General features: G+C 34.4%; 2 protein-coding genes across 5 annotated transcripts; both read right to left on the bottom strand.

Moving 5' to 3' along the window:
• Window positions 1-1874: 1874 nt before the first annotated feature.
• On the bottom strand, window positions 1875-5171 carry LOC107840660 (pentatricopeptide repeat-containing protein At1g02370, mitochondrial). The gene is made up of 2 exons (XM_016684599.2): window positions 4727-5171; window positions 1875-3347 (listed from the first exon to the last, which is right to left on the bottom strand). Exons 1-2 carry the CDS (start codon window positions 4979-4981, stop codon window positions 2115-2117), a joined length of 1488 nt encoding a protein of 495 aa, XP_016540085.1. The 5' UTR covers window positions 4982-5171; the 3' UTR covers window positions 1875-2114.
• Window positions 5172-6669: 1498 nt separating this feature from the next.
• LOC107840674 (DEAD-box ATP-dependent RNA helicase 24) lies at window positions 6670-14710 on the bottom strand. 4 transcript variants are annotated; one of them, XM_016684602.2, is made up of 6 exons: window positions 12781-14710; window positions 10727-11955; window positions 8016-8055; window positions 7403-7802; window positions 7189-7283; window positions 6670-7021 (listed from the first exon to the last, which is right to left on the bottom strand). In XM_016684602.2, the coding sequence occupies exons 1-5, from the start codon at window positions 13379-13381 to the stop codon at window positions 7232-7234; spliced, it is 2322 nt and encodes a 773-aa protein (XP_016540088.1). In that variant the 5' UTR covers window positions 13382-14710; the 3' UTR covers window positions 6670-7021; window positions 7189-7231. The 4 variants fall into 4 exon arrangements, with proteins under 4 accessions (XP_016540088.1, XP_016540089.1, XP_016540087.1 ...); XM_016684603.2 differs by having other exon boundaries at window positions 7220-7283; XM_016684601.2 differs by having other exon boundaries at window positions 6670-7283.
• Between the last annotated feature and the right edge of the window lie 1175 nt (window positions 14711-15885).

Raw genomic sequence — 15885 nt, 5'->3', positions numbered from 1 at the left:
AGTAACATATATTATTCAAAAATTACATAAAAAGTATTATAAATTACAATAGTTAACAACTTAAAATATCTAAAAATAATTTAATTTGTTATGTATTTTTAAAAAATATGAAAAAAATTATAAATCACAATAATTAACAACTTAAATTTTTGTAAAAAATATAAAATATTCGGTTGACTCTCAAAATTATATTAGTGTCACTTAATTATAATAGAAGAAAAGTATTATAAATCACAAATATTTAAAACTTAAATTATTTTACAAATATAATTGACTATCAATGCCACAAAAGTTTGAACTAGAAAAGTAATGTATATTATTTGAAAATTAAATAAAAAGTATTATAGATTATAGTAGTTAACAACTTAAATTATCTAAATACATATTAAAAGTATGATTGATTATCTAAATTCTATTTGTGTCATATAAATTGAGACAAAAATAACATATATTGAGCCCGCACTAAATTTCGGATGAATTTAGAATGTATATACAATCTTCTTTTAAAAAAATTTTTGTTTAAATATACCAAAATTGGAAAGACAAGTTCTAATACAACACATCAAATAGTATATAAGAAATAATATTAGTATGAATAATACCAGCATTACTAATACTTTCTATTCAAAATTATTTTTATACACTCTAACAAATGACTCCTACGTTTCAATGGAAAGAACATATACAAAAGCAAAGTTCGATAAAACATTTACAGAAGTATGTTTTATCGTGTTCTCAAAGTCAAATTACTTAAATTAATATGACAGATGGTAACTTATAGTTTTTTTATATATATATAATTTTCAAAACGCTTAAAATTTAAATTTAAAATATTAATTTAATTTTAACTTCAAAGAACAAGTTGACAAACAAAAAAGAAGGAGAAATGAAAGTAAAGGATGTTTATGTCGGCTTAGTGGAGGAATACAATGCAATTTTAACCTATTAGTTACAACCCACATGTGATATAATATGTAATGACTAGATAACCATTTATCTTTTTCAACAATTATTCTCTATTTTATACAATAGGTGTCAAGTCTTATGTATCAATTTTAATCTCATATTTTATACTTAATGTAACAAATTTCAGCCATATGATTAAAAATCTGAACTTCAAAATGCATAGAATTGTGTTGTTTATATAAGTAAGTTATACATGATTATCTTGTGAAATACTTTGGCTCATTCAAAAATATTATCAAGTAGTTAATATGTTTTGTGTATTCATGTTTTATAATTCACATTGACATCAATCCAACTTATCGTACATAATCCAAATATCTTAATATTAGACCCGTGTCATGCTACTCTAGTGTGTGTGTATATATATATATATATATATATATATATATATATATATATATATATATATCTCGGAAAGTTGTGCATAATAAGTGTGAATACATTATACACTGATTATGTACTTATTACATATTTCCTCGGTCCCAAATTACTCGTCCCAAATTGAAATGACATATTGATTAAGAAAAATAATTAATAATATGGCTAATTTATCATAGTACCTCTTTAAATGATTTTTATATTTTAATTTGAATAAAAAATAATTAATGCAAAGGGTAAAACATGGAAAAAAAAATTGTCTCTTCTTGATTAATGAAAAAAGATAAGTAAAATAAGAAATTAAATTAGGAAATTTGTGACAGAGGGAGTATTTTTTATACACCAATGACAGCCACAAATGATTGCAATTAGGGGAGTGCACATCTTTTTTTTCCATTGGACTAAAAACGTCGAATGTGGAAACTCAACATCATTATGTTACAATGACAATGCATGAATCTTGAAAAGAAAGGTGGGGAACTTAAGGGTTGAACAGCCAGCAATTGAAAGGAAATTAAAAAACAGTTGAATGAGAGCAAATATTATCTGCATGAAAGGTTGCCAGCAATACATGTACATATACCAAGTCTTAGTAGAGGAAAAGAAATCGAAAAAAAGTGACGAAAAGAATTACCATAAGATATTTGTCAAAAGGTCTTGGAGTCCTTTATATACTTCTTTAAAGATACAGAAACTACACCCACAAAAAAAAAAAAAAAAAAAAAAAAAAAGAGGATGGAAAAGAAACAAGTAGGTGGGTGGACTTCTAATTACTCAGGACAAACACTTTTAAGCAATTCTTCAAGCTCACGGCTCATTTCAATTCCATCTTCCTTAATTCTGAGTCTCATATCGTCTGCTGTTCTGTTGGCAGCTATGTAAGTGTGAAGCAATGAACTATAGACATCACTACTAAGGCAATTCACCTTCTTCAGAAACTTGTAGAACTCCTCAGCACCACTAACATCTTTCTCTTCCACAAAGTACTTGAGAAAATCATTTATGGTTTCGAATTTTGGTCGCCATTTATTTTCCTTAATCCGAGAGGCAATTCCTTCCATGCACTTTTGAGCAAGATCGATTTGACGCTTGCTCAAATAGAAAAGCATGAACATTTCCCAAGCCACGAAGAAAGGTCCTTGTGATCTCTTCAAAGCACAATGAAAGACTTTCTCCGCATCGTTTAACATGTCATGTCTCAGATAAGCACCAATGACATTATTTGCCAGTCTCATATCATAAGTAGAGCAGCTTGATTCCCATTCCTCATAGTATTTCTTTAAACCATCTATGTCATTATTCTTACTAAGGGACTGAAGCATGACAAGATAACTAGAATTGGTTATACCCAAGAAACGCTTTAGAGAATCCCAAATACGATAAACCTCACCTAGATTAGATATCCTGGCGTGCAAACTTATCAAATAGTGGTAAGCCTCACGATTACGAGGTTCCATCTCCTCCTCAAGCTTCTTCAGAGCTAACTCGGCTTTCTCCTTATGCCCAGCCTTAACATACGCAGCAGCCAAATTACTATATGTGGTCCAATCGCACTCCTTTGCATTCTCCTGCTTTATCTCCTCAAAGACTCTTTCCACTCCTTCTATATCATCTAAGCAAGAATAGCTAGTCATCAAGATATTATACGAAAATGTGCATAGTGGAACCTTTCTGCTTTTCATTTTCTGTACCAACAGGGGCACTTTTTCTGGTTGTCCTAGTCTCATATATAAGGACATAATATTGTTGAATGCCAATGATTTAGATGTGAAATTCAATTGATCCATTTTCTCAAAGAGGGACAATGCCTTGTCTGTCTTTTTCTCAACGCAGTAGCAATTCAAGAGTGCTCCATAAGTGCTTAGGTTCTGAATGGAAGGTGAGAGGCTGTCAAAGTATTCTTCAGCTGCAGTTATTCCTTGAACTTTTGCAATGAGATCCAATCGTACTCCATAATCAACTAACGACAAGTTTATACCTCTTTTCTCCATCCACTCCATTATCTGCATCAATAAATTGGAATATTAACTCATGATACTCAAAATCATTTTATGTGGATATACTCCACCTGGACCGCATAACCAAACAATGTCTGCACAAACACGTTTCTGGCAAATAGTTGATAGAAAAATATATCGCCAATGTGGCAGGTAAAATATCTACTCTCTGGAGCATATCTCCAAAAGCTCTACCTAGCTTATTATAACACAACAATCAACTGTGCCTTATCAGTATCGCAAATTATTTGGGGTCAATTATAAGAATCTAATATACATATTCACGTACCACTATATTCAGGGCATTCATTCCAATATCCACAAACAATTTGTGTCTTAAAAGTTAAGACAAGCTTGTTTCTTCCTGATATTTTTTACATCTTATTTAGGAACTGGTTAAGCCTGAAAACATGCTTGTTCTTTGAAAAGGTTAGGAATGAGGAAGATTTAATGAGCCAATCAGAAGAGCTTGGCGACAACAACAGATTAAGAACCATTTTTGCTTACACATTGGAAAAGCTGAAGTTTGGCCTGCATTCTTTCAATAGCCAGCCATTGTCCCTACCAAACATTCTCTTATCACCATACAATAAAGATTGTCATTCTAAACTTAATGTTTCCAATTCCCAGACTATAGCAATCAATCATCTACACCTTAATACCAAATTAGTTAAGAGTAGGCTATCTGAATCATCTATATCAGTTGTACGCCATTTGGACGCGTTTCATTCTTGTACTAATTAAATTAGTCCCTACACTCCACAAGTCTCACAAACATAGTATAAATTGGTTGGATCAGCTATGTTAAGTATTATACATTCCATTTTACCAGCTGATTTCATTCTATTACTAATTAGCTAGCGTTTGGCCATATATTTTGGATAAGACCTTGAAAATTTATCTCCAAATATCCATTTGACCATGTAATTTGATTAGATTTTGAAAAACCAATTTCCAATCCAGGTTTTAGGTTTTCTTAAAGTAAAATGCATGTCTAAACACAAGTTTAAAAACTCGGATTTTCAAATTGCACGTCTCAACTTCAAAATCTATGGTCAATCGAGAGCTTACTTTGTCCTTCAATGCAACTTTAAGGGTTCTCTAAAACAGCTCCCCTAGTTCTCACATCTTCCCTTACACTGACAAGTCAAGTCTGTAACCAGACCAAAAAAAGAAAAAGTAGTTTCTTTGTAAGCACCTAAATTTAAAACACGTAAGTAGTAACCGGCAGGTCATGGATTCAAGCCGCGGAAACAGACTATTGCAGAAACGCAAAGGTAAAGCTATGTACAATAAACCCCTGTATTTCGGGCTGGTTATATTTATTTATTTTTAGTAGAACTTGGTGAGATAATAATGAAGAGATTGTAGAGGGTATTACTTACCTCAAGGGCATGTTGGTATCTTTTATATTTACGCAGCTCCTTTATGCATTTTTCCAGTTCATACTTCTTCACAACTCTGCCTTCTCTCATGTACTCATTTATTGTCTCAGTAACTGACCCTTTTGTGGCTCCTAAAGCCGATAATCTCCGGTACAGCCGCGCGTCTCTATCGCTCCGCTCCGCCGCCGCAGTAGAGAGTCTTCTGAGGTGCAGTCGGGTCTCGTTTGAAATCTGACGGGTCAGATTCCGGATCATTTTGGCCCGATTACTTTCTCAAGTATAACCTCCAGCTCCGCATAAAATCCTCGCAACGGTTTTTACTAGGGTTTAGGATTATCTTTTTTCCTTTTTTTTGTTTCTTTCCATGTTCGTTCGCGTTCTTTGTTTGGATTTTGAAGTAAAGAAAACTGGTTAAGAAATAGTAGTAATTTTATTAGACGATGCAAATATATTGATTACTGATTGTTATTACTAATAACTAAAGAGTTCGTTTAGTGTGAATTATAATGTATAATTGAGATAAAAGATTATTTAATTCTTGATTCGAAAAATGTATAACTTAATTTCAAGAATATTTATCTCATTATTTAAACCATAATAAATTATCCTTATAAATGATGGAATAATTAATTTCAAAATTAATTATCTCGAATAATTTTTTCCCAACCAAACAGGGTCTAAAGGCAAAAATGAATAAGCAATTTATTAATTTTTAAAACTAAATAAGTATTGCTGGATATTTATTTTTAATATGATTAAATTAGGAAATTTCAACATAAGGCAATTGAGTTGATACAATAAGGCCTCATTTAGCCATTAAATCATAAATTTTTTGAAATTGAAGTTAGAATTGTATTTAATAATGAATATAAATTGAAGTTGATTTTGAAATTTTTTAAGAAAAATAGGAGTGAAAACTAATTTTGCTTGCTTTAACTTTTTCAAATACAAATTTTCGTGACCAAACTTTATTATTTTTATTTTTTTTACTAAAATAAAATAATATTCAGAAAAAAATAAAAATTCTCACGATCAAATGCCTATTGAGTAGGGTCTAGTAAGAGAGCTCCGAAATCGAATTTTCCTATCAATCCTTAGTACACGCTATTGTATAGGAGCGAACATTCCTGCATGCATTCGAAAAATAGGCCACAATTTTCAGAATTTCAAAAATAAAATACTAAAACAAAATAGGAGGCTTTATCAGATGGATAAACTTGAGGGGGGGGGGGGGGGGTTCGTGTAAAAACTGCTTTTCTATTCTTTCATCTCAATTTAACTATCATTTTCTTTGAAATAATATTTTGAGCTAAAATGACTATTAATTTTGAAGAGGAGTACTTTTATTTTAGATGATCAATACTTTATACTTCTACAAAATGCACCAAAAATTAAGAACAAATAGCAGATAACAAAATCCTTGCACCTTAAACTACTCATCTACAATGTGTTTCCGTGCACCTTAAGTACTCAACTAGAATGTGTTCACTGCTAGTAACAAGTACACTATCTAACCTTCTAAGTACCCTTCTAACAAACAAAATCCGTAGATAGTGTGTACTTGTCACCAACGCCACCATGTCATCTTACATGTTTAGATTTACACAAGATTTTCTGCTTCAACATTTACATCATGATCACCCAACTGGGAAAGAAGTAATTTTGAAAAAGAAAATTTAAGGGCAATAGCAACATACTAAGCGGCCAAATCAAAATGGATAATCCATAAGCTATGTTGCTTGGATCTTCCAAAAAAGATCCGCCACCCCATGCCGCATCCTTCCAAAAATAGTGTTTATGGAAGATTTGACATGGGTGAGGCAGAATTTCTGGGAAGTCTTTGCGACATAATCCACCAGTGGCAAAAATTAACACGGCTCAATTGAAACAGCAGCCGAACTGAATAATTTAAACCTGAGCCTCTTCCTACTTGGAGCCCTATGTTAAAATTTTCAAAAGACCAAATGGGATTAAAGTTACAAGAACAATTTTGATGTATCAAAACAAACAAATGCTACATATAAAGTACACGCTTGAACAATAAAGATCATTTTACACAAACCATTTCAGAAGCACCATAGCTTTCTTTCCAGCCATCTCTCCAATGGATGCCAATCTGATCAAGATTTGCATGCTAATACCTTTTTTTTTTTTTTTGGAACTTGATAACTTGAAACCAGGGGAGTACTTGTTACGTTGGATATAAAAATGGATCTTCCCATCATTTTTCGATTCGAATGGTGAGTTTGAAAGACCCAAACCAGGATGCGGAATGACACGTAAACCAAGTATATCCTACGGTATTGCATCACCAAAACCATAGGAGAGGAATCAAATACTAACTAGACATATTACAAAGTACATAAATCTAAACCAAGTAACTGTGCAATAACGTAATACATAGGAGGAAAAAGAACTTGAAAAAAAAAAACTGATAAAGGTTAATTTAAAAGGAGAAGTACATTTTCCAACAAGTTGATCATTCCAGTATACCTAAATAGCAAATCAACGATCCCAACCAGAAGGCCTCCGTCTTTCTCTTGACTTCTCCTTTGAACTGAAAGGGTGAAAAAAATAAAAGGAAATATAGTTTGACAACTTTAATCAATTTAATGTTCATGTACGTCACTTACACTAACTGAAAAAACCAGATATAGATAAGGTAGGTATAGTCACCTCTCTGAACTCTTCTGGTTAGCTCCATCTCTAGCTGGCTGACTAGAAGTATATGCCCCAGATGTCGCAGCAGTAAATGTGGAACTAATATGTGAAGTATTAGTATTTCCACCTATAGTCCCACCAGAAACAAAGCCTTGCAAGGCCATGTTCTTGTTCGGAAACGCGCCAACTGTGCTATTCATCCCTTGATTTTGAGAATTTGATGATGCAGCAACAAAGCTACTTTTAAATTGTGCCATCATGCCTGTCCTCAGGGAATTAACAGCTGTAGAACGGCTCGGAGCAGCGCTCTGGGGAGAATTATTTGATTCAGGATTGTATCCAATACCTAGACCAAAATCCACACCTCGTACGCCTCTATTACTTCCTCCTCCCCTCCCTTTGGCCCTTTTTCCACCTGAAAAAAAGCATAAAATTCTCATTAATACTTTGGTTAGGCAACCAAGAATCTAAAGGATATCCCATTTTCTCTTCCCAACCTTAAAAACTGTTAAAAGAGGGGGGATCAATAGAACAAAATACAAAGAGTAATTACATAGAACTGTCGGTGCCCATCAATATATTATTTGGAAAATCTTCAATAAGATCAACAATAAGAATAAATCTTTACCTCCTTTTCTTGCATCCCTTTTGGACCGGAACCTCCCGTCCTAAGAGTTTACACACAATAAATTTAATCATGAAAACAGAACAAGATCTGAGTATTTTAAGAAACAACCGAAAAAAGCAGCACAAAACAAGGAGCAAAAAATGATAATAAATGTCTATAATAATGCTGTGTCTAGAAGGTGCTTAACCAAGTACAGGAAATTCACCAAACATCTAAACAAAATTGTGATCATCCAAAACAAAGAAGCCACTACAACAGTTGCCTGGTACCCAAAGACCTTATCATCCAAAGTGAGAACAGTAGTAGGAAATAAAAATAATTTTTTCCACAACATTGGTCACCAGCGAACAACATCGAGCTTGCAGTTATGTACCCTAAGTTATGGATGAGCTAACTGACATTATACAGGACCCATCGTGCTAGCCATTCACAGATGATATTATGCTAATTGAGAAGAGAAGGGTGTTAACCAAAGGATTGGATATGGAGAAGCACAAAAGATAGTAAGAGTTTCAGGATAAGAGAGAACTAACTATGTGCACTGCAAGTTTAGTTAGCATACAAACATTGAAGGTGGGAGCGAAATTCAGACAGAATTAAGGTGTCAAATTGCAAACAATTCAGATATATAAGCTAGATCTTCCAAAAGAACAGTATAATAAATGAGGGTTCATACCGAATCAAATTAGGATGGTTCAATTGGTCAAGTGCTACCAATCTGTTATATGATACTAGGATACCTACCAAATGAGAGGGAAGTTCCATACAACAGTTATAACTGATTAGCCATAATTAGACCACATTACCTATTAAAGTTGACCACATTTATCTAAAGGCGCAACACACACAACAAGGATATATAAGAGGTCGAGTGAAGGAGCTAAATGGGTGTGAAGTACTGGCACAGTATAATTTTCGGCACTGGTTTGTTCTCAAGCTTTTATTTCTCCCTTCTAAGAGGGATTGAGGCAGGGTAACCCTTTGTCAGCCTTCCTCTTCATCAGTGATGTGGAGGGGATGAATGATATGCTACAGACTGTTACCAACAAGTTAATGGATCGGGAATTCTGAAATCAACTCCAGAACAGCAAATTACTTGGAGATTTCACATTTCCAGTATGTATATGATACTTGATTCTTTTTTTAATGATAGTAAAGAGCAGTTAATGGCCTGAATTGGTTAACGGTAATGTTTATTCTATTTGAGGCAATTTCAGGTCTGCATATTAATTGAGGGAAGAAACCTTCCACGTGACAGGCAAGCTCTTATTCACTATCCAGTAACATTCTAGCCAACATACTATGAGGCAAAGCGGGAGACCCACCCACAATCTACTAGGGTGTAATAAACAAGGGAAATACTAGACAGTTGGGGCAAAGATGGAAATTTGACCAACTAGAAGGAGAGATGGAGGATTGGCCCAACATGTTTATGGTAGACTGTTTGGAAAGACATGAATCAGAGGTGTTTTGAGAACAAGCACTGCAATATCCAGAAGTTGAAAATGATCTGCTTAATCTTTTTTTGTTTTTGGTGTAAACAGGAATATTTAGTGAAGCTGAAGGTATTTTTTATGTTTTAGACAACATGTAAGAAGGAAGATAGATAGGAAAGGATTCCCTACTTATAACTGTGTCGGAGGACTATATAGGCGGCATAGTATACCTGTTAATATATAGACTGTTACCATTATCAGAATAAGTAGAACTAAAATCACATGAAAAATTTCTTTGTCAAAGAAAAAATGAAGAATTTTATCTCAAAGAACCTATGATCTATTGGAGTTTATGTCAGCCATAGCAGATAGTATAGTGGTTTCTGCCTCCACTAGGAGAGACCTCATGATTCTAAACCCATTTCATTGACCACTAGGCAATACCCTTGGGTGTTGTCGCTAGATACTTCTCAATATATCTTCATATCTTACCAGGTGCTACTCGATACTACATAGTCTAATAACAACTGTGCCAAGGTCTACATACTCCTATTTTTTCAATTCACATCAAGAAATAAAATAGTTAATATTCGATTCGTTAGCTTAGCATCTCAAGCTACTTGGTCTGCTAGGTTATAGATGTCTTGTGTTGCAATGTCTATGAGTACATAAAGCTCGGCCAGACATGAAGATTTGACCTATATCTAAAGAAGTTATAGATGTCTTGTGTTGCAATGTCTATGTCATCTTCAGATCACGTTGAAGCATCTCTGACCCATCCTTCAAATGTTCCAAGAGAAAAAGCAATACCTTCTGACTTTTACACTCCATGGAATACATTTACATGAATGCTAACAACCACTGACTGTCCTACACTATTGGATCTCAGCAACCACAACATTGGATTCGTATTTCGTTTCAGACACCAAAGGGGAAAATAAGCTTCTCAAATCAATGTAGCAGAGTTTTCTAGTACAGAACATCTCCGAAAGGGATTTTATTATAAGTTCTGACTTCAAGAAGGAAAAATTGCTTCCTTTTTTGGGTTTATTTTTTCCTTTAAGATTGGGGGAGGATTTGGAGGCGGCTACTTAAAAAAAACTTGCACACAGGGAGCTGCTAGGTTTTTTGATAAAATCAAACCCAAGCATTAGCAGTGGTAGTGAATGTCGTGTGAATTGTGAAGTAATGCACTTGGTGAAATTTAAGAGGCTAAAACAAGAAAATAGAATCAATCCTAAGCTTTAAGCATTTCAAAGAAAAATATAAAAGTACCTTCATAGCAAGGTCCATTAGTTCCATGGACACATTTTGACCAGCAGCAACCAAACTGTTTGCCAGTTCGCCAGCAAAGCGCGCTTCCTTATGAGTAATAAGAGTGTAGGCTGTTCCATCTTTGTCACCAGCACGACCTGTTCTCCCAATCCGGTGAACATGCATGTCCATATCTTTAGCTATGTCATAGTTCACCACTGACTTAAGTGATTTGATGTCAAGACCACGAGCAGCAACATCAGTTGCAATAAGAACATGATATATGCCAGATTTAAATTTTTGCAGTGTCTCTGTACGAGAAACTTGATCCTTGTCACCATGGAGAGCTGCAACTCTAAATCCCTTCTGAGCCAAATGGGATTCAATCTCATCTACTGTTGCCTTTTTCGAAGCAAAGACAAGAACATCACCATTGTCAATCAGTCCAGGGAGCTTTTCCAGAAGCCAAGGCAATTTTTCAGCATCTGAAGGAATCACTTCAACTATTTGCGTAATGTCCTCATTAGCCATGCCAATCTCACCCACAGTAACTCTTACAGGATCCGTCAATATTTCTCTGGCAAGCTTTTCAACTTTGCGGGGCATAGTAGCTGAAAAGAGCAATGTTTGGCGATCAGGTCTAATTTGACCAACAATGGACCTTATCTGAGGCTCAAAACCAAGGTCAAACATTCGATCAGCCTCATCAAGTACTAGGTAAGTTGCTCTCAACATTGTAAATGCCTTCTTTCGAATCATATCTATCAACCTTCCTGGAGTAGCTACAACAATCTCACACCCTGCCTTTAGTTCTTTGTATTGATCCAATTTAGACATTCCTCCATAAACTGCAGACACACGGATACCATGTGATTTCGAGAATTTCTTTGCCTCCACAAATATTTGATGTGCTAATTCCCTAGTGGGTGCACAAATAACTCCAATGGGACCTTCTTCTTTCTGAAGTTCAGGCTGATCCATGATGTGAACAATCATAGGAAGCACAAAAGCAGCAGTCTTACCGGACCCGGTTTTAGCAATACCAATAATATCTCTTCCAGAGAGCACAATTGGTAATGCTTGACACTGTATTGGTGTAGGCTTTTCATATCCCTGTTTACTGATAGCTTTCGTCAACTCAACAGAAAAACCACAGTCTTCAAATGTCTTAATTGGCCTTGGAACATCAAAGCCTGATACACGAATCGCCAAGCTTGCCCTATATTCATTAACTTCTGGATCGGTCATACCTGCATAGAGAAAAGCATTAACCTGGACGGAGGAAGATACTGATAACGGATAACGTGCAATCCAAGAAGAACTAGCAAAACATAATGGCTACATGTGTTCACTGTAAAGAACTAGGCCCCTTAGTGACTGCACTAAACAACCTTATATTCAAATTGCAACCTCATACAAGTAGTATCAAATCACAACATGTCCCAAACCCAACCTTTCTAAAACGTCTTCATCATTAAAAGTTTAAACTTTAAAATAAGGATCAGAGAACCGGGGAAATGTTAGGATTAGTACAACTCCATAAAAAACAAAAACTGTATCTCGCTCCAAAGTATACTAAAAACAGCATATCTCTGTACTACCAAAACCCTAAAACCACCAACACAATTTCTTTTTTCATTGGTAAAGCCGCCCAACATAATTAATCTTCACATGATGTACTAGAAGCCATTATTTATAACAAGCTCTTAAAAAAACCACCCGGACTGTCAGATCATGAGGCAACCTTATGAGACAAAACTTAAGTGGCTCTACTTTCCCCATAGGCGGATTTAATATGCCGGCAGCTGGTGCAGCCGCACATTGTCCTCTGCTTGATCTATACATATAGTTAAGCAAAGAAATTTGTATTTATACTGAGTTTGCAAGTGCTGCTGCAAAGTTGCAATTGGTCTGATAGTGCTCTGCACCCACTAACTTAATATCCAGAGTTCTCCTTTAGTTTCTCACCTATCATTCTTATATAAAATTTAGCTTTTTAGAACACATTATGTCATTCTAATCAACAAAATAACAAAATAAAATTGTGGTGACGCAACAAGGAGAACACGGTATACCTGAAATAGAAGGTTTTTCCTCGTAAAAGTCCTTGTTGAAAGGCTCATAGTCAATGTCACTATGATCCAAAGCAGGAATAGACTCAATCTTCTTTTTATCAACAACAATCGGATTATCATCAGAATCGTACTCAACTAATCCCGCATCAACAGCCTTCGCTGCAGCATAAACCTCCTCGTCCGAATTATAACCAGCATGAAGAGCATCAGCAGCCAATTGTAACCCAACATCCTTCTTCGCTTTCAGAAAACTCTCCATCGGATCATCATCCACATCATCCTTATACTTATCCAACTTCTCTTTCGCCTTAGGAGGCGGTGCAGCCTTCATTTCTTCATGTATCCCTTCCATAAAAGCATCAAGTGGATCTATCTCATCATCTCCACCATCATTATTGTTATTGCCTCCTCCGGCAGCGTCGTGTTCGTCGTAATCAATGTTATCTAAGTCGGTATCTTCGTAATTGTCGTGGCTACTACTACCACCGGAGCGTGAAGATGGTGGAACGTAGAGACGCTGAGGAGGTTGATTTCGCTCGAAGTTGTAAGTTGTTTGCCGATTAATGCCAAATCCTTCGAATCCGAATTTTCTCTTAGACATCTTCAAACCCTAGTTTACTGAACCCTAAAACTTTGAATTGAATATACAGATATGGTGTTTTATCACAAACCCTAACAAATTCTAAATTCTAAATTCTAAAACCTGCTGCTGCTTATCTTTATCAGTTCGGTTCTAAAACGCCTGTTTATTTTGCCGCTAAACGGAAAGCTAATCTGAGTAGAGAAGAGAACGACGACTGAACTAAAGGTCGGCCCACGGGCTAATTTTGGGGGCAATTTTCATAAATTCCAATAGTATAATATGTAATTATAAAAAAATTTGGCTCTTTTTTTTTTTTTTACATAAAATTTTTATTTTTTATTTATTATCGCAATATATAGCTAAAACTTGCGATATATCATTATCTGATATATATAAGTATAAGTATTAATATCACAGAGATATTCAGATACAAAAGTCTTATATATCTGTAGCCAAAAAAACATTTCGATACATTATTTTGTAGATTTTCAACCAAACACTTCTTTCTTATGTATCTATGATCTAACATTCAGTAATATACATAGTTTTTATACATTTGGTGGAGGATCACGTGATGTATTTTCGAACTCTTTCAACAAATACATCATTCTTATGTATCTTCATTAACATCACCATCTTCAACCTCCATTGACGAAACTCTGAACTTCAGAATTTCTCAAGGCTAGAACGGTCTTGTAAGCCGTTGTGGATTCGAGATGTGATGGGGCAGGACACCATTAACTTGAGATCTGATGGTGAAAATTCGAGATCTGATTTGAAATATGTATATAAATTCTGTACGAATCATTCTACATTTGTATATACATTCGAGATCCGTTGGGAAACTCAAAATGAATTTGGAAGAGTTCAAGAAATGATTGAAGAAGTTTGATGTAGACAAGGATGGGAAAATAAGCAAAGAAGAACTCCGAGAGATGATTCGATCCATCAGAGGTAGGTTTTGCCGAATAAAAGGCTGGCGGGGCATAAAGCGGACACTACCAAGAGTGGATTTATTGATGAGAATGAATTCAATAATCTTGTAGAGTTTGCACAAAAACATTTACATGTGAGAATTGTTTATTAAATAAAATACACGAAATCCTTAATTAATTAGTAGGATTCAACTTATGTAGGGTTATGTATCTGATAGTTGGAAAGAGAAAGTGTGAGAAGATACTTTTGTAATTAGTTTTAGGAGTTGAGATTTTAAGTAATAGTAGCAACTTAAGGTGTAGTTTTAAGTAATTTACACAATTTTGGTTTTGTTTTATTTTGTTTCTTTCCTTTTTGCTAATTTGTTTTTGGTGGAGATTTTATGTGCTATTGGAAAAACATACATTTTCTAGTTATGTTGTTGATTGCTTGACCTTAGGGTTGTGTATATTAATGGTTAAATCAATAATTCAGACTGATAATTAGATTATTGGGTTATTGATTTAACGTTTTAATTATTGATTTACTGTTTAAAATTTAATGGGTTAGCGATTCAATTCTCGATTTGATCGCTCTTTTTAATAGATAAACCAATATAGTAATTTATTAAATTATAGTATGATTTTATCTTTCAATATATAAAATATCCTAACAAAAAGATTAATCGATATCCTAACTGTTCCTTAACGGTTTAACATGTTTACAAATTGATAAGTAATTAGTAGAATCGATAACTTCTAAAATCGAATCCCACCGATAGATACACAGTCCTAGTTGATCTTAACCAAATACATTTCAAATTTACTCCATAAATAAGCATTTCAATTCATTATTTGTAAATATAGCAACTTTACTTTGTTTTTAACATATGAAAATGAGAAAATAGCCTGTTACCCCCCCCCCCCCCAAACTATAGTCGAAAAAGCTGTGACACACCTCAACTTCAGGGGGGTCCTATTACCCCCCTGAACTAAATAAAAGTGTATTATTTACACCCTTGACTGCCTACGTGGCGCCTTCGTGTCACAATACGTGTATGAAAACGCTGATGGCGCGTGAAGACATTTTTTAGGTCTTCTTATCCAATAAACACTCGCCACTTGTAGAAAACGAATTTAACAAAAAACTTTATTTAAACCCTTCTTCCTCCATTGTTCATCCTCCATTGAAGAAAAAGAGAGTAGAAGCTCGACGGCTCTTTCTTCCTGTACAAATTCTTCTTCGAAATTTCATTATTCTTCGAATTTCTCTTTGATTTGTGAAGACAAAGGTAATTTTTGTGTAAATTTCTTATGTTTAATCCATGTAATGTCGTTATTAAAGTTTTGATTTTCGATTTGTTAATGTAAATTCGATTTCTCCATTTCTGATTAATCCAAAATTTGAAGTTTTTCAGCACCATTAATGAAGTTTTTCATCTCCATTAATGAAGTTTTCATGTTTTTTTTTGCTAAAATTTTATGATTAGAAATGAGGATATACGAGTTGAATAAGTTGTGTATGGATGAGACTGATCCAATGATCAATGCTGAAGTACGATATAAACATGACATTTTATTGCAAATGCAGACGTCTTGGTCAGATCG

The sequence above is a fragment of the Capsicum annuum genome, chromosome 1 (genome assembly GCF_002878395.1).
Source record: "Capsicum annuum cultivar UCD-10X-F1 chromosome 1, UCD10Xv1.1, whole genome shotgun sequence".
NCBI lineage: Eukaryota > Viridiplantae > Streptophyta > Magnoliopsida > Solanales > Solanaceae > Capsicum > Capsicum annuum.
The sequence above is the reverse complement of the archived record's forward strand: the minus strand, read 5'-3'. Positions and strand labels throughout refer to the sequence as shown.